The sequence below is a fragment of the Geotrypetes seraphini genome, chromosome 5, assembly GCF_902459505.1.
Source record: "Geotrypetes seraphini chromosome 5, aGeoSer1.1, whole genome shotgun sequence".
NCBI lineage: Eukaryota > Metazoa > Chordata > Amphibia > Gymnophiona > Dermophiidae > Geotrypetes > Geotrypetes seraphini.
Window position 1 is genome coordinate 32441463 of NC_047088.1, and position 19915 is coordinate 32461377.

Here is a 19915-nt window from a genome sequence, read left to right on the forward strand (position 1 = left end):
GGGAGTGCAACTAGGGCAACTGCCCCCCTGGTTAGAGAGAGCCCTAAGCCACTGCCTGGACTTTGCAGTCCCCAAGTTATGTCTAACACCAGCTCTAGCAGGATATATATTTCAAATCTGATATATTCAAATCACAAAATAGAAATAAAATTATTTGTTTCTACCTTTTGTTGTCTCTGGTTTCTGCTTTCATCTTCTTTTCACTCTCTTCCTTCCAGCGTCTGCCTTCTCTGTCTCTTCAATCCAGCATCTGCCCCTTCCATCTACTGTCTGACCTCTCCCCCTTCCATATGGTATTTGTCTTCTTTCTATGCCCCTCTCCCCTTTCCATCCAGCCTATGCCCCTCTCTCGTTTTTACATGATTCATTCCAGATTCACTGCTCTCTTCATTTTTCTCTCCTACACCAGATCTAACATCTTTGTCCCTCTCAATTTCTCTGCTGATCCCCCTTCCCATCTCATTCCTGTCTCTCCCCTTCCCCTCCTCTAATCTCCCTGCCAGCTGTTTCGTTCCTTTTTTCTTCTCCCTTCCCTCTTCCCCCTGTCCAGCAGTAACTCTCTTCCCTTCCCTTTCCCTCCTCCTCTCCCAGCAGCATCTCTCCTTATCCCTCTCCAGGTCCAGCAGCAGCTGTCCCTTTTTCCCCTTGCCCAGTAGCTCCCAGACTCCTTTTCCTCCTCCCCTCCCAGCATTATCTCTCCTTATCCCTCTCCAGGTCCAGTAGCAGCTGTCCCTTTTTCCCCTTGCCCAGCAGCTTCCCAGACTCCTTTCCCTACTCCCCTCCCAGAAGCATCTCTCCTATCCCTCTCCAGGTCCAGTAGCAGCTGTCCCTTTTTCCCCTTGCCCGGCAGCTTCCCAGACTCCTTTCCCTCCTCCCCTCCCAGCAGCATCTCTCCTTATCCCTCTCCAGGCCCAGTAGCAGCTGTCCCTTTTTTTTCTCACCATGCCCAGCAGCTTCCCAGCCTCTAACAGTGGCTTTCTCCCCTCCCAGCAACTCTCCTTACTTGCCAGCCTAGCAATTCAGGAAGGCAGCCTTGGGTCCTTTGTTGGGTCGCACCGCCTCTGAGGAAAGCAGAAGTTGCATCATCAGAGACGGCCACGACTCAGCAAAAGCCCCAAGGCTTCCTTCCTGAATCGCTGTGCTTGTAAGTAAGGAGAGCCGCTGGGAGGGGAGAGAGCACACTGTCGGACTGCGTGAACTACAGCTCGTCGATCTTGCCGGTCCTGCGCGAACCAGCAGGAAATTGTCGATGTTAATCTCGCCGGTCCTGCGCGAGCAGGGAAGATCGCCGCTGCTTCCTCTCACCTCCGCCCGCACTCGATTGAGCGACACGAGAAACAGTATGAGCGACGCCACTAAAAATAGTGAGCGATCGCTCATGCGCTCAGCTTAGAGGGAACATTGATCCGGCCCTTCACTTATTTCCTTGGGCATCCCTCCTGCCGTCCTTCAATTTAAAGGTACGTGGGAGGGGGGTTTGTCATATGGGGGTCAGGAGACCTCGGCGGCAGGAAGGAGTGGGCATCCCTCCTGCGGATATTTAGTATTGGGAATGACTCTCGGGAGGGGGTTGGATTGGTGGCAGGGGGTGACCCGTCAAATGCGCACAGGAAGTCTGCCCCGACAGGATACATTTTTGTCTTTTTGAGGGTTACAAAGTAACCCTCTTTTTTGAGGGGGAACCCCCCCCACAAACTACACTTAAAGGATTCACTTTCTATCTAGTATTAGGGTTAGGTTTACAGCATGATTATGGGAACCCTTTTAGTGGATATCTGGAAGGCCCTGATTTGCCGAGACTCTTCAGGCCCCGTCACTTGGGAGGGGCTTGAAGTACCTCATTTCCAGATATCCTTCATGGGCTGCACTTTTCCTGCGCGCACTTGTCCGTGCGCTCAATTGTCAGAGCACATTTGTTGGAGTGGAATTTCCTCCGCAGATTTGTCAGTGTACCGTGGCAGGGAGGGAGAAATTGGGGGATATTTTTTTTTTAATTTGTGGGCAGGAAGGGATTCTTTTGTGGTGGGGTCTGAGCTGCCAAGCCTTACATTCCTGAAAGTAAGGCTATGACAGCTCAGACCCTGCTAGAAAATGTTGCCAGTAAAAAGTGGGCAAAATGTTTAGAAAATTACCCAGAGTGCTCATGTTAACATTAATGACCTCATTGGACTACATCTGCATAGTACAATCGGAGGTTGTTAGGAAGCCCAGAAAAGACCATGGTGAATCGGCCGATAAAATACTTGGATGCTAAACCAGTTAGGATTGGTTTAGTGTTGATCGTTAAATACACGGTGAGTTTTGAGAATCTGGCCCTCAGTCCTTTTAGTGCTTCTCTCTCTCCCTCTTTCCAACCCCCTCCTCCATGAGTTCTTCTCTCTCCTTCTACACCTCTGCTAGGGGTGCTTCTTTCTTTCTTTCTTTCTTTCTTTCTCTCCTTTCAACCTCCTCCTGTCCTGTGGGTGCTTTTTTTTCTCTCTCTCTCTATCTTTCCAACCCCCTCCTCCCTCACGTGTGCTTCTCTCTCTCTCTCCTTCCATTAAAGCTCCCTCATGGGTGCTTTCTTTTAACCCCCCCCCCCTTCCCTAGTGTAGCCTCTCTCTTTCTCTCCAGTCCCCCAACCCAGAGTTGAGTATGTCTCTCCCGTGTCCCCAACTTACTTCCTCCAGCGCTATAATTTCAATCTTCAGGCAGCCGGCAGTTTAAGCGATGCGAGTCTACTGTCTTTGGCCTTTCTCAAAACCCAACTCTCTGCAGTGTCCTGCCTACGCAGGAACAGGTAAGGTAGTCACTGCAAAGAGAAGGCTTCTGGGACAGGCCGAAGGCAGCAGGTTCATGTCGCTTAAACTGCCAGCTGCCTGAATACTGAAATTACAGCGCCAGAGGACGCAAGTAGGGTAACAGGGGAGAGCCATACTCTACTCTGGGGTGAGGGCTAGAGGCTGAACTGGAGGGAGGGAGTCCAAAACCCAGACAAACTCCCTCCAGTTCAGAAAACTGTCTGGACACTCAGACAGTCCTCTAAAAAGAGGACATGTTCGGGTTAATCCAGATGTACTTTAACATCAATTGCAAATTGCCAATAATGAAGCATTCACTGTAAATACTTATGTTTGTTACACATAAGAAAGCAAGATATGAAGGGTCACTGCTATTTCCTTCTGGTAGCGTGAATAATATGTTAGCTACCTGCAGAGGCAGCTGGAGTTGCTCAGTGCCAGGCATACTGCACTTTACAATAGAAAAGATACTGTATAATTAGAAGCCCTGGTTTGATTTACAGAATTTGTGAGTCTTAAAATATAAATGAAAAATGTGCATTATATTTGGGGAGGCTCCTTTTTTGCAAATGCTTACTTGTTTCAATTTCTTTTTCTTTGGCTTCTTCTCTAGTTTGTTTCATGTTCAACATGAAATTTGGGTTTCCAATACCATGGATGTTTCAGAACAGCATGAACTGCACAGTTCAGGCCCTACTGTAACTTGATTATCAGCAAAGCTTATTTTAATTGACATTTGATATTCTTACCACCCTGTCTTGGAGAAGGTAACATGCAAGTGCAAATGGGTGAAGCCAGACTGGCACTGGAGAAAGCTGAATGCTTCTGATGTTAACAGGAAGAACATAATATGTACATTTACAGCACTTACAGAGGCGAGGTAGGAGGGAAATGGTGAGAGCTGCTCAGAGGCTGGGCCATGCACAGAACCTGGGAGCTGCAGAGAGATAAAAAAGACAGAGAGGCAGGAAGCTTGGGGGAAGCTACATTTGACAGCAGCTGTCTCATTAAGAGCCCCAGGACTATTACTGTGAGCTAGAGGAGAGCAGAGAGATTAAGACAACACAAGGAACTGGTGAGGAAATGGTGTGTGGCTGCTGAGTGACAATTTCTTTGCCAGCTCTAGTTTGTGTGTATGTGTAAGAAGTGAATACTTTTGAAATAATATTTCCTGTAAATGTTTGATTTCATGAGAAATGCTACAAATTACACCTGCTTATGGGCTGTTGAGCTGAGATGTATAATGAGAGGGCTGTGAAGGAGTTGTGGGTCAGGAACTTATCTGAGACCTGCTGATTCTCATGATTATTAAGATCTCTAAATTAAGTTTGGAATTATATTTGAAAGGAAAATTGATAAGAAGTATTAAGTGTTAGTAAATAGAGAATTTTAACTCCTTCACTGTGTGAGACCACTGATTAAACTCAGATTGCCTAATATTATTGGTATTTACAGCAAATGTTTTGTATGTAATTCAGTATTCAGCTGTTTTTCTGCTGGAGTGCATTCCTGCAGGCTTTTCTGATTACTAATCTAATGAGACCTTAACCTGTATACACAGTTGTGTGAAGCTTGGAGAATCTGAAACTGTTTTTGAAAGCTAAATATTCTTTGAGAACTGAAGGTCTAAAGCCTTAAAGAGTGATCTGTTGTCTTAGAATTCTAAGCAGTTTTGTCGTAAAGAGCTGTTTCCAGTCTGTATTCTTGATATATACTGTCAGGCTCTGTGTGAGAAGACTACGAGGTAGTTGCTAAGGAGTTTCATTGTTTCTGAATCAAAAATACTTGGATATTCAGATACAGCAGAGGTGGCTCAAATATTGTGTGGATGTGTGTGTTGAAACTGTGCGAGCTGATTTCATAACGAAAGCATTTTTTGTTGTTTTCCTGTGAGGGTCAGCTTAGGGATAAAAGAATTATCTGTACTTTTGCACATTTAGTTAGAAATACATAGCCTTAGCCTAAGACGACACTGACTTTAGCCTGCGTTCGTACAGATAGGATAGTAGAAAACACCCAGAGCGCTTTGGAGGAGTTGCTGGTTCCAGATAGGTGGCAGGAGAACAACTCAGCAGTACCAAACGCAAGAAAACAGCGATACTGCTTATAACAGCCTTTTTTTTAAATACTTTTTTTTGTGTGCGCACACATAGGGTTACCATATGGCTCCAGGAAAAAGACGGACGGATTGAGACATCTGGGTTTTACTTCCACTGAAAGCAATGGAAGTAAAGCCCAGATGTCTCAATCTGTCCTCTTTATCTAGATGTGTACTCAACTACTAGAGAAATAATCATAAATACTCTGTGATAATGTAAATATTCTCAATCAAATATCGCAGCTCTGAATATATTAAATTAATACATAAATAAATAATTATAAATTGTGTAAAGTGCTCAGACCCTGCAACCAACGGAGAGGGTGGTGGATGCCTGGAATGCGCTCCCAAGAGAGGTGGTGAAGAGTAAAACTGTGACTTAGTTCAAAGAAGTGTGGGATGAACACAGAGGATCTAGAATCAGAAAATAATATTAAATATTGAACTAAGGTCAGTACTGGGCAGTCTTGCACGGTCTGTGTCTGCATATGGCCATTTGGGGGAGGATGGGCTGGAGAGGGCTTCAGTGGCTGGGAGGGTGTAGATGGGCTGGAGCAGGTTTTACCAGAGATTTTGGCAGTCGGAACCCATGCACAGTACCGGGTAGAGCTTTGGATTCTTGTCCAGAAATAGCTAAGAAGAAAAAATTTAAATTGAATCAGGTTGGGCAGACTGGATGGACCATTCGGGTCTTTATCTGCCGTCATCTACTATGTTACTATGTTATATCATTCAGTGCGATCACTCAACTATGGTTGCCGGTGGGACCATCATCGCCTTTACAGTCCCTTGCCTCCCGAATACACCATTCATCAATTAAAACATCACTATATACTGGTTACTTGTCTGAAGTTGGAGTTGGGAGGCCTTTTGTTGGACGTAACGGCAGCCACAAAATGAAACCCTGAAAGTGCTTGTGTTAAAAACAGCTAAGTGACAGACTAAATTACACGTTTTGGTGGACAAATGTTTGTACCACGTATAAATATGAGAAAATGAATGCAGAGTGCTCGGGGTTGAGCAGTACATTTAACAGAGTGTGGAGTCCATTGACTATATTTGTAACATCATAATAATTGTAATGTATTTTTATTTATATTTTTTGAGGGTGGGGGGGGGAGGCAGAGATATTTTGATTATTAAAATACTTAATTATAATATTATAATTACATAATTTGTCTTCTTGTATTAAATTTGGGAGGAGGGGGGAGAAAATGATTTTTGAAGTATAAATTGTATGTTTAACAACGCGTTTTGTGAAATATTTATGTTCAAATAATTATATTGCATTGTCAAAGTTTAAAAAATCAATAAAGATTTATTTTTAAAAAAACATCAAAAAAACAGCTAAGTGCCATACTGAGAAACCGAGCCCCTTTATCTAGAACCATATGGTAACCCTATGCACATATATACACTTTTTGTATTTTATTGAACTTTGAGACTGAGACACACTCTATGGATTTAAAAGAGTCACCTAGTCAAATACTTTTCCATGGTTCTGGAAATCCTGGAACAAAGTTAGTATTAAACTGAAAGGCATGACATGTTTGTTTGAGATTTGATAACTCATCCCACATAATATTTCGCGTTCACTCCGGTCTGTGGATCAAAAGCTACTAACAGTCCCCTCTCTGCAAATTATAGGGACTCGACGACAAGACATTTTCTTCGTGACTGCGCCTCAGCTCTGGAATGTTACGCCACAACACCTAAGAAAGGAAGCTAATCTGACCTGCTTTAAAAGTAACCGGAAAAGTTTCTTATCCAAAGATGCTTTCAGTCTTTAATTTTCTTTAAAATTGATATCTTTTCCTTCTTCCCCGGTTATTTTCCCTTTCTTTTCTCTCTTCTCTTTGTCTCTCTCTCTCCTTTTCTTTTCCTTTCTCTTCTTTCCAACCCCTACCTTATCGTGCTTCCCCTACATGTTTCTCCTCTGAACTTTAAAAACCAAATTGTAGTTCTGTCCCCTTTACCCTTCTGTATTAGTTTGTTTTTGTATGTCAATTTAGTTTACCCTATTTTATATTCAGTTCTTAAATTGTAATTAGTACTTATTTTTTTATTAATGACCTTTTATACTATTGTATTTCACTTAGTAAAAAAAGATAAGCGATTATATCAAATTTTAATAAAAACTTGAAAAACTATCACTAGCTATAATTGTAAGGCTATTCTTATATAAATTTGGTCACATGTGAATGGTAAATTAACTTTAACTGCAGATATGTACAACGATGTAGGCAAATTTTATTTTGACAACCAAACTATATATTAAAACCTTTTTACCAAACAAGGGATCCAATACAATCCGTGTTTCGGACAACCTTCATCAGGGGTCCATGGTAGAAAAAGGAAAAAAACATATGCCACAAAAAATGTTGAAAAATATAGTAAAACCAAACAGATGATGTGTCACTCCGAGAGTCACTACATATAGTAAAAATCGCTAGTTGTTTGTTCCTGGTTGGTTTTGTTCACTGCAGACAAGGTTGGACCCCTCTTCCTCTTGGTTCTGTTGGTAAATTAACTTTGCCATGTATTTAAATTAAATTTACCTTGGTTAAACGACATCTGATTACAATTGTTGGAAATACCTATTTAGCTTTCTTCACCCTCAATTGTTATTGGGATTTTTTTGTTGTTGTTGCAACAAATAAATACAAATATTTAAATGTTCAACCTCTATGAAGGCGTGAATTGAAGGAGAAACAGACTGAAACATGACATCTCATACATTTAGGGCTTCTTTTACAAAGGCGCACTAACAGCTAACGCATGAATGTTAGTCTATGGATGTGTTAGTGTTTAGCACGCACTAAAAATGCTTAGTGCCCCTTTGTAAAAGAGGGGGCTAATGGTAAAAAAATCAAGTTCTAATGTAATTACATCACATCACCACTAGGGGGTTTCACATGTAGGTTGTGATGCCTTTTTATGGCCTACCCTCAGACTCTATAAGGGTCACCCAAATTTGGGTGCAGATCTCAGATCAGTGCCCAAAATAATTAATTTATGGTCCACAATGATTTAATTATTGGAGCTAATAGCCACTTAGTTGGCACTAATTATGACTTGCGCACCAATCTGGCTATGCGCTATCCTATGCGCTATCCTGTAACAAAAGCGCCTAAATTGAATAGAAAGGGGGCGTGGCCAAGGGAGGGGCACAGGCATTCACAAACGATATGTGCAGTGTTACAGAATAGCGGGGATCCACACCCAGTTTGCGTGCCAGGTTTCAGCCAGCGTAAGCCCTCTTACCTAAAGCCGAGTGCCGAATTCAGCGCCCAAACTTGAGTGCCAAATTTTGTTGGCGCTGAATTTTGGGCCACATTTAACAAAATCTAGCCCCTGTCGTTTGAGCTATTCACGACAATCTACGAGCATGTGAGGTTTCAGATCGACGTACGTTGCGTTTTCAGTACCAGCAGAACGCACTTTCTGCTCATTCGTGTGTCTTTGTGCCAGTCAACAAACAGTTTCACTTGTGAATTACCCCAAATAAATTCTAGAATGCTTTATCGTTCTGCTCTAGTCAACACCCATCCCAGATTTTTCTTTTGCACTACTAACCAGCTCTGGAATGAAGACCTCTAGGGCTGATACAGAAGGCTAAGGTGTATGTGCACACTACTGGAAACACAATGCAGAAAAGGGTGCTGTGCAAAGGTGCAGAATACGCTATATCAGGGGTGTCAAAGTCCCTCTTCGAGGGCCGCAATCCAGTCGGGTTTTCAGGATTTCCCCAATGAGATCTATTTGCATGCACTGCTTTCATTGTGTGCTAAAAGATCTCATGCATATTCATTGGGGAAATTCTGAAAACCCAACTGGGGACTTTGACACCCCTGCACTATATGCTCCCCCCACCGTGAACTCCGTTCATTGGGTAAGTCCCTCTCATCTGTACCCTTTACCTCCACCGCCAACTCCAGACTCCGTCCCTTCTTTTTTGCCACACCGTATGCCTGGAACAGGCTGCCAGAGCCAACACATGCTCCGTCTCTAATGGTATTCATATCCACTTCTTTGAAGCTGCTTTCAACTCTGTAACTCCCCATTCATTTCCCAATGCATATATCCACTGTATCATTCCTTCTATCAGAAACTCCCCCAACCCCGAGTCTGTCCATATTATAAGTTCTTCTGAGCAGGGACCATCTATTGCAGGGGTGGGCATCTCTGGTCTTCGAGGGCCGGAATCCAGTCGGGTTTTCAGGATTTCCCCAATGAATATGCATGAGATCTATTTGCATGCACTGCTTTCAATATCAATAGAAGTTTCGTCAGCCGAAAGCCTGAAGTCATAATGCCATTGTACAGAACCATGGTGAGACCTCATCTGGAGTACTGTGTGCAATTCTGGAGGCCACATTACAGTAAAGATGTGCGCAGAATTGAATCGGTTCAACGGACGGCCACCAGGATGATCTCGGGGCTCAAGGGTCTCTCGTACGAAGAGAGACTGAACAAATTGCAGCTCTACACTCTTGAGGAACATAGGGAGAGGGGAGACATGATCGAAACATTTAAGTACCTCACGGGACGTGTCGAAGTGGAAGATGATATTTTCTTTCTCAAGGGACCCTCGGCCACAAGAGGGCACCCGCTCAAACTCAGGGGCAGAAAATTTCATGGCGACACCAGAAAGTATTTCTTCACAGAGAGAGTGGTTGATCATTGGAACAAGCTTCCAGTGCAGGTGATCGAGGCAGACAGCGTGCCAGACTTTAAGAATAAATGGGATTCCCATGTGGGATCCCTACGAGGGTCAAGATAAGGAAATTGAGTCATTAGGGCATAGACAGGGGGTGGGTAAGCAGAGTGGGCAGACTTGATGGGCTGTAGCCCTTTTCTGCCGTCATCTTCTATGTTTCTATGCTTTCAATGCATATTCACTGGGGAAATCTTGAAAACACGACTGGATTCTGGCCCTCGAGGACCAGAGTTGCCCACCCCTGATCTATTGAATATTAAATATACAGTGCTGCATATGCTTTTCAGCGCTATAGAAATGATAAGAAGTAGTAGTTAAGCCATCAGGTATTTCATGGCAATGCACAGAAGGGGGAATTTTAAAATGTGAGCAATTTATCACCAGGTCTGAGGTAGCCTAGAAGGAATAGTACAGAGGATTTAATGCCAGTTTTTTTTTCTTACTGGGGACCATAACAAGTGCTTGGAACTTTAGAAGTCAGAGCAGGGGGTAACAGCTCTCTGTGTGTGTCTGAACAAAAGTGCCAGCACATACCTGTGTGTGAATTGGAATATTGTTCTAGGCATAATTATCAGCTTTGCAAAAATTTTATGTGCAAGAAATTTTTGCCAGCCTAATATTTATGCCCAAAATAACAGGTGCAGATGTGTGCTGCCACTTTTATTTTGTTCAGACTAGAGGTCTGCACGGGAACGGGGATCACGGGAATCCAGTGGGTCCCGCGGGAATCCCCCCAACCCACGGGACTCCCATGGGGACCCCCCTCTGGCCCACGGGACTACCACGGGGACCTCCCTCTAGCCAACGGGACTCCCACGGGGATGGAAGGCTTTGGAAGCAGGCTTCGTCTATGTAATATAATGGACACGTCAACCTTAGTAAAAGAGGGGGTTTATAAGTTAATTACCTGAACAGAAAACAAAAAAAGGGTTCTGCCAAAGAGGTTCCACAAGGAAAACAGCAGCGCAAACACAAAACTGGAATTGATGATCATGTCAGAAGTAATTGCTGCTTTTTATGGGGACGGGCAGGGATGGAAGTAATTCCTTGCGGGGATGGGTGGGGACAGAGAGGATCCTGGCGGGGATGGGTGGGATTTCTGTCCCCGCGCAACTCTCTAGTTCAGACACATGGACGGTGAAGCTGAGCTTACTGCATAATCTTTGTGCAAAGCGTCCAGCAGGCTTTCCCCTTCTTAGCACATAATTTCTGAACACTTGCGAATCTCACTAACTTACTGAATTGCTGTGATTGGATTTCATTAAACTTGATCATTAGAAAATCGTAAATAGACAATATACAATCATCAATCATGTATAAAACCTCATCCGCTTGATCAGATTTGAACTCTTGTGGTTCCCTGTAAAGATCTGTGTCAGCAGGTGGCCTAGTGATCACAAGGAGGGAACAGGAGCCAGGAAATGTGGATTGAAATCTTGCTTCTCCCGCTGCCACTAGTTGTGACTTCAGTGTTACTTCATCTCTCTTGGTCTCAGGTGCTCACTCTTGATTGTAAGCTCTCTAGGGCAGAGATTCGTTGTATGTGTACGTAGTTTGTTATGACAGCACCCGTTTACAGCACTATATAAATCGCAAAGTAATAATAATTTTGGAGTACCTCTGAATTACAGAGACTCATATCATAACAGATCGATCTCCAGTGGGCAATTCCAGGTTCAGAATACCACATCTCTTCCCTCCTCCCCCCATGTGTTAATGTAACTAAGAACCTACTCTCCAGGGCTCTGTTACAACAGCTGCTCCCTGCTCTGTGTGCGCTACAAGGATCAAATTTCATGCTTTTCGTGTTTTTCCTCCAATTGGCGGTCATCCACATTCTTTATCCTTACAAAACTGCACCTCTTGCTCAGAAAAAAAAACAAACAAAAAAAAAAAAAGAAAAACTGTTTCCAGCTAGTCTCATTGCTCAGGACATGCAAAAATGCAAGCACCGAAGGGCAAGTTTCACTGAGCTACTACCAGATCTGGCTTCAGTTCATGTTCAAAATGTTTACTGCACACCTTTGGCACAATTTTCTTAAACACTACAATCTGCAAACATGGGGATTCCTTTTTTTTTAGGGGGGGGGAAGGGGGGAGAGAGATCATGCACTGCTCACCCCGCTGAAGGTTAAAAAGGAAACTTGTCTCCAATCTGTGCAGGCAAAGCTAAAGAATTAAGGGGTCAATAATCAAATGAGTGTTGCAGTTTGGCTTATTTTTTAATCAGGTAATTGGTTAAAACTTTCCTCCCTTTCCCTCTCTGGCTAGTTTATTCCATACAAAAAAAATCACAGTGTATAGATGTAACCACACAGGTTGGGGAATACCTGGGGTGGGTTTTTCAAACTCAGCCAATAGCTATAAGGGTGATGTAATAACACTGCAAAGTCACTTTGCACCAGCGGGTTAGACAACAGTACATATTAGGAACTGTTCGCCACCTGCATCGTTGTTTAAGTTTTACATTAGTGAGCTAAACTAAACTAAACTAAACCTTGGGTTTATATACCACATCTTCTCCACAACGTGGAGCTCGGCCCGGTTTACAGGAGTTGGGAAAAGAACGGAACTCCAATGGAATTATAGAAATAACAGGGCTGTGGAGTTGGAGTCGGAGTCGGAGGAAATTTCGGGTACCTGGAGTCGGAGTCGGAAGTACAAAAAACTGAGGAGTCGGAGTCGGAACATTTATCTACCGACTCATTTTTGAACTTGGCATACCAATCACGAGCGATTCTTTCAGCTATAGCACCCACTATATACACAGCACAAATGTTGTGAGCAGCTTCTATGGCCTTAGAACCTTGATTAAAAGCAAAAAGAAGGTGGTGTCGAAAATGCTCATTTCTCTCAACTTGACATTCCATTTTAACGATCTGAAAATTAACCAGTGCTGTGGAGTCGGAGTCGGAGTAAATTTCGGGTACCTGGAGTCGGAGTCGGAGTCTGAAGTACAAAAAACTGAGGAGTCGGAACATTTATCTACCGACTCCACAGCCCTGGAAATAAGTATGAAGAGAGGTTAGAGGGCTTAGTGTACCAGAGAGGGAAAGAAAAGTTACATTTTAGAGAATAGCCAAGTTTTCAGATGCTTACGGAATAGTTGAAGGGAGCTCAAGTTACGAAGTGGAGAGGTAAGATTATTCCAGAGCTCTGTGATTCTGAAGGGGAGGGAAGACCCTAGTTTACCAACATGGGTTATGCCTTTTAAAGAGGGGAAGGATAATTTTAGTTTTTGGGCGGATCTAGTGGAATTTGGATTTGAGGAATTCCAGGATAATGGAATAAAAGGAGGGAGGATGCCGTGTAGGATCTTGAAGGTTAAGCAGGCACATTTAAAGTGGACCCTGGAGATTACAGGAAGCCAGTGGAGCTTGGACAGGAGTGGTGAGACATGGTCAGATTTACTTTTTGAGAAGATAAGCTTAGCAGCGGTATTCTGGATTAGTTGGAGTCTATGGAGGCTTTTCTTTGTTAGGCTTAAGTAGATAGAATTGCAATAGTCCAGTCTGGAAAGGATGGTAGATTGGACGAGGACGGCTAAGTGAGCTGCTGTAATGCAATATTCTGCAAAGCAGCTCATTGGTATTCATTTTAGTTGAGATAGGCAAGCCCCCCCTCACCAATTTCCGAGCTTGTTTTTTACCAGAAAAAGATGATTATGGGGGTTATTTTGGAAAGCTCCGTTCATGGCTTTGGATGTCTGAAAACCAGCATTTAGACATCGATATTGCATGGCTGCCCAAGTCCCGGTTTTATAAATCTAGGAAATGACCATCTATAACTGCAGTGTGTCCATATGGGAAGGGGTGGCACGGTGTAGACGTATTTTGAGAAGGACTTCAGAGCAACCAAAATATGGCCATGCAATTCCAACTGCATGTTCAGGTTACAGAAAGGTGCTTCAATTGAGCAGCTCTGTACTGGAAGGTGAAAGGGAAGTTACAGTAGGTATTTTTCTGTCCGTGGAGGGGTTCAGAATTTAGAAAAAGGGAAGGAAAATTATAAGCAGCTTTAAACCAGAGACATTTGGATCTCTACTCTGGCTGCTCTAACCAGAAAGCTAGTCTCACAGACCATATTATACCATATGGACATTCCTATGCTTCCGGAAAAAAATGATGCCCCCGATAACTATTGCACAATATCTGAAAGTTTATTGTCCCTCAAGAGATTTGAGATTGCAAGCTCAGTGTCTTTTAGATGTCCCTTCTTTTCACCAGGTTCCTCTCAAGGAAGACTGTTCACACTTTTTTTTTTTTTTTAATAGCGGGACGAATTATGTCGAACAGTCTGCCTCTGAATATGCATCAGATGACTTTTTTAAAAAACAGTTAACAACATTTGTTTCATGATGCATTTTATAAAAATGTCTAATCAATCCATTTGTAGGGCATATTCTCATATTTCTGATTTATGGTATGATATATGTTTTTATTGTATTATTATATGCTAGGGGGGGTGGTGTTTTGTTGTTGTTGTTGTTTTATGTATGTTAAGTTTGTAACTTGCTCAGATGGAGCTTGATAAGTGGGATATAAATAAATGAATATTCAAAATGATATAAGCGGGCAGGAAAGGCTTTTTGTAAGTAGGCCAGAGAAGGTGCTCCAGAGGTGGTACTGGGGAGAAGCTGGTACTGTTAGCTATGCTGCATAAATAGTAAATTCTAACTTAGGTCATTTAGTTTGCAGGTGCAGACACTGAATATCAGCTGGTATCCACGTCATTTCAAGATCCCAGCCTGAAAATGGGCTGATCCTCTTCCCTCCCTCCCCTTTGATCATCCCAAACCTTCCCTTCCGATCCCCCTGCTTTCCTCCTACCCCCTGGAACATTATGAACTCCTCCCCTTCCTTCCTCCTACCACCCCAAACATCAAGACTGTCCTCTACCTGTCTGATCCCTGGTGGTCTAGTGGGAAACAGGCAGGAGCGAGGGAAGCTCTTGGGCAGGTCCTTCACAAGCACTGCAAAGTAGAGAATAATGTGGGGGCAAATGTTTCCCCGTCCCTGCGAGTTCTTTTTCTGTCCCATTCCTGCAAGCTCCGCCCTCATCTGCACAAGCCTAGAACACTTTACAATCATAAATAGCAACATTCTAGAGCTCAGATTGTGATGTCATAATGCCTCATTCCACCAGTGCCTAAGCTCCGTCCTCATCTGCACAAGCCTCAAACACTTTAAAATCATAAGTAGCAACATTCGAGAGCTCAGATTGTGATGTCATAATGCCTCATTCCACCAATGCCTAAGCTCCGTCCTCATCTGCACAAGCCTCAAACACTTTAAAATCATAAGTAGCAACATTCGAGAGCTCAGATTGTGATGTCATAATGCCTCATTCCACCAATGCCTAAGCTCCGTCCTCATCTGCACAGGCCTCAAAACACTTTAAAATCATGAGTTCGAGGCTTGTATAGTTAAGGCAGAGCTTACAGGAATGGAGCAGGGACAGTGACAAATGTCACGGGGTCAGGACAGGGAAATTGAGTTCCTGCGGGGATGGGGACAAACTTGTCCCCGTGTCATTCTCAGGAGGCAGCAATGCCAGGCAGGAGTGAGTGGGTATTGCTCCTGAGTGTAGGGCTGCCAGATTTTACGATTGTAAAATCTGGACACCCTAAACCCGCCCCCCCAATCCCGCCCTAGCTCTGCCCCCCACTGCCTGCTTTGGTTGGGCAGGAAGCCATCCGTGCATGCGCATTTGACATCACTGCGTGGCACCTGCGCCTGCGTGGATTACCTCCTGCCTGATGCGATTGAGAGGAGGCTTTTCAAAACCCGGTCAAACTGCTGGGTTTTGAAAAGCCGTTCGGACCCCCGAACATGTCCTCGAAAATCCAGCCCTTTACTAACCCTACCTGACTGTGTCCCACTAGTTCTGCCGTGATCCTGGGTAGGGAGTCTTGCTGTTCTGGAGTGGTGGAGGAGGGGGGATTGGAAATGTGGAGCAGGCTGAGACCTGGCTAGAAATATCTATACAGTCCTGGCTGAATATCAGCTGGGATCCGCAAAAGCTCCGATTGCTAGCCCATCACTAGTCCCGGATTTTCAATGCCAAGCCTAAACGTGGCCCAGCTGAATACTGACAAGTAGCTTTGTAGGAGCCTCCTTATTTCTTAGCTTAAATGTATTTTCTTCTTTTGATCCTTTATGAATCTGACACGTTCTCAATTTTGTGAACTTGGTGAAAATTGCCTTGATATGTTTGCAGTTGCAAATTTTTCTTATTTGTTGTATTTTGGATACTTGGTTGGAAATTAAAATTTGCATATATTAAAAAAAATTTGATTAAGTGAAATGATAAATGCTGGGTCAAAAATATGCATCAAAAACAGTTTTTACTCAGGGCTCCTTTTACAAAGGTGCCCTAGCGGTTTTAGCGCTTGCTTAGTGCGCTCTAAAATGCTGCACGCGCTAGCCGCTACCGCTTCCTTTTAAGCAGGCGCACCTTAGTAAAAGGAGCCCTCAATCTTCAAGACAGCCACTGTACTATATTTAATACATTCAATGTTTTAAAATTATTTTAAAAAAAGTTTTCAGAGTGCCAATGACCAGCCAAATAATTTTAGGCTTAGTTATTTCATTGGCATATTTGTCTTCACCAGACTTATTTTTATTTTTACTATTCCAATGCTCTGTGTTTTAAATGTGCATTTTGTGCTCCTTAACTATATCTTAAACTTTACTAAATAAAAAAAAAAAAAAAAAGAAAACTTTTGTACTTATCTTCAGCAATTTTCAAGCTCTATCTAAACATAAGAGCGTTTGTTCCTAATGTCGGGTGAGGACCCGTCAGCTCGACATGTTTCGCCCAAAGGCTTTTTCAAGAATGAGTCCCCCCCCTTCGAGTTTCCTCCGCAGCAAAAAAACATTTTTAAAGTTTAAATAAAACACTGTTTGTCAAAAACGGTTCATAGACAACCCCGCGAAAGACAAAGGCGCGTGCCGACAACTGAGCGCAAGATGGAGGTGCGCGCCGAAGAAAATTACAGTTTTTAGGGGCTCCGACGGTGGGTTTTGTTGGGGAGCCCCCCCCAGTTTACTTAATAGAGATCGCGCCAGCATTGTGGGGGATTTGGGGGGTTGTAACCCTCCACATTTTACTGTAAACTTAACTTTTTCCCTAAAAACAGGGAAAAAGTTAAGTTTTCAGTAAAATGTGGGGGGTTACAACCCCCCAAACCCCCCACATCGCGGCGCGATCTCTATTAAGTAAAGTGGAGGGGGTTCCCCCCCACGCCCCCCCGTCGGAGCCCTAAAAACAGTAATTTTCTGCGGCGCGCGCCTCCGCGCTGCGCTCAATTGTCTGCGTGCGCCTTTGTCCCGGCGCGCTTTTGACCCGACACCGTCAAAAACAGTTGAAAGATAGTTTTTAAAAAAAAAAACTTCCATCTCAATGGCACATCACACTATTTCAAACTCACTGGACAAACTAATACAGTATAGATCTTACTCTGGTTTCCCAACACCTAACGAAAACAGCAATACATCACTCCTTTGAGAACAGGAACAAAGGAGACAGAAGCTCAGGGGTTCTCACCTGCCGAACTTGAGAAGGCAAGCCAGTGGGGTGCATGTGCCGTGGCACGCGCGGTGGCTGCATCAGTTGCCGTAGCTGCTGCTGAAGGAAGAGGGTGTTGTTGACCTGCTGGCTCTGTTGCGTCGCTGGCGCTTGTGGCTGCTGTTGAAGATAGTGAATTAGGGACTGCTGCCCTGGACTCGGAGACATGGTCATCTTTTGAGGCGTTCCATCGGGAGCAAAATGAGACAGCGGTTTGGTGTTATTGAAAGAAAACTGGTCTTGGGACACTGGATTCTCATTTACCAGAGCTGACTGCAAACCATTTGACGACGATGGTATAACTATATTCATAGTTTTGGACTGGTTTGCAGCCATTGATTTAAAAAGTGAGCTTTGCATACTGGAAGGATTGCTATTAGGTAGCAAATTATTTTGAGGACTAAAAGGTTGTTGGTGCAGTACTGGACTTGAAAGTTTTTCTGGCCTGTATGGAGGAGATGGTCTTGTGCTGGTGGGCGCCATGCTTGATACCAGATTGCTTTGTGGACTTTTGATGTTGTTTGTGGGAATGCTAGTTGAAGACATACTTGGCAATATGGGGTTTTGAGGACTGTAGGGCTGTTGGTTAAGGGCAGGACTGGAAAGTTTCTCCGATCCATACGGAGGCGAAGGCCCACAAGATGGGGTGCTGGTGGAAGCCATGGTTGAGAGAATGGCATTTTGAGGACTTTGGATATTATTTCCTTGTAGGCTGGTTGAGGTTATGCCAGACACCATGACATTTTGAGGACTGAAAGGCTGATGTGGAGATGATGCTGGTCTATAAGGTGGAGAAAGACCAGGTGGAGACATGCTTGGCCAGTTAGAAGCTGCAACTTGCTGCGGTTTAGTAGATGAGACTTGTTTGTTTGCTGCCAGTTGCTTTAACTGTTGTGCATGCCAGTTTGCTCCTGGCATGTTGGGCAAGGCTACTTGATGCATAGATGGCGGCTGGCTCTTACTTTGATTTGTTGATGGTGTGGGCTTACTTGAGGCAACTGAATAGTTCGCTCCTGCAGACGAAGGTCTCATTTGCGGGGATCCACTATTTGCTGGATTGCAACCTGGAGAAAATTCCTTGTTAGAAAGATGGTTCTCCAGTTGAGATGCTGCTTGCGGAGAAGGTTTGGGGGTAGTACTTATACTTGGCTGTGAGTGGCTAATGCCGAGGGGTTCCTCTGGCTTCCCTCCCAGAATCTTCTCAAGATCCAGTTCGTTAGGCGAAGGATCGGGCATTTTTGTTAGCTCCTCTAACAGATCCTGTAGCTCTTGATCCACAGCTTGCATATTGCTTCCCTTTTCGTCATATGGAAGAATATTAGTTTGCCCGCCCACGGATCCTTTATGCCCTATTTCTGTGTTTGGTGGCCCAGGAAAAGGAGATCCAGTGCTACTGCCATTTCTCCGATTGCTCTCAAGTAGAGCGGGATGGCCAGGCACTCCCATAGATGAAGCACTGTGATTTGTGAAGGAAGAGTTCTGCATTTCCGAGCATGACACATTAGGGTTGACTCCTTGGTTGTGGCCGATAGAAAGAGTAACATCATCCAGGCAGAGTCTCTTGTTGTCACTTGGAAAAATCACATCAGGTATTCCACTGGAGGCAGGAGAGCTGTCATCTTCCTCTTTTCTCTTAATGGATCCCTGGAGATGGAAAACAAGAAGAATACTTTCTATTAGCAAGATATTCACAATGTGATCCTTTATATCAGCGACAGAATTAGTATTGAATCACATCAACAAGAAACCAATTCAGTAATCTTCATCTTAAAGAAAGTATAGTATATACTTAAAATGTCTCATGAGAATCTGAACGCACCTAGGTTAGGATTCATAAAAAGGAATGGACAATTGAAGCAATATGATTTGTTCCATTGCTAGCACATGGTAGTGTTTTCTAGGGGCCAGATTCTCTAAGCTCCAACACCATAGTAAAAAAATAAATAAATAAATTAAAAAAAATACTGTGGTGGGAGTGATTTCAGTTTTACTGGCAATACTCAGCACAATAGCATACAAATTATATGGACGCTATGTGTATGGAAAATTGCCGGTAAAGGAGGAGGAGGAGCTGTGCTCAGAAGAAAAATCGCTAGAACAGCTCCTCCTCCTGCCTGCCTGTCAAAAAAAAAAACGGCCCCTGCTCTCCCTTCCTGAACTGGCAAGCAGAGAGAGCAGGGGCTGCTTTTTTTAATGGGTGCAGCTGCTGTTTGTACATTGTGTGCCTATTTAAAAAAAACAACCCAAAAACACCCCACCACACTGTCCCCCCACCACATCTTCTTTCTCATGATCTTATGAGAGAGTACAGATACTTTCCTAGTCAGCAGGGTTCACAGTGCTAGGCTAACTAAGGCCCAGGAAAAGAGGGACTATTTTCAGTCACCTGAGTTCCTACTTCCCAAAAACCATGCAGTGGCTTACGGAGCAGAATCCTCAGATCTTGTTGAGGGAGGACCATCGCCAAGCCAACCAAGCTGAGGACAAACAGGAAAAGAGAGACGTCATGTCTGTAATAGTGTTAGTCCCGGGATGAAAGAGATTCTTTCCTATTATCCATTCTTATACCCACCAGAGACAAACTTTGGCTGTGTGTAGAAGCTGCATGGAAGCCCAGGACTGCACAGGAAGAGCTGGGGAAAATGTCAGGTCAGACATTGAGGGTCAGGAGGGTCTTGACGTGTTTTGCAAGGAAACTACCAAACTGGTGTCTGCTGAATTCCAGAAACCCACCAACAAGAGAGTATG

General features: G+C 43.8%; 1 protein-coding gene across 3 annotated transcripts in view; it reads right to left on the reverse strand.

Moving 5' to 3' along the window:
* MAMLD1 (mastermind like domain containing 1) overlaps positions 1 to 19915 on the reverse strand; it is a 270399-nt gene that overhangs the window by 97260 nt on the left and 153224 nt on the right. For 2 of the 3 annotated variants that reach the window (XM_033945983.1, XM_033945984.1), the window contains exon 2: positions 17147 to 18811. In XM_033945983.1, coding sequence (XP_033801874.1) covers positions 17147 to 18811 — 1665 coding nt within the window. Of the gene's footprint in view, positions 1 to 17146; positions 18812 to 19553; positions 19645 to 19739; positions 19865 to 19915 lie in introns of those variants that run through there. The other variant, XM_033945982.1, reaches the window with a different exon arrangement.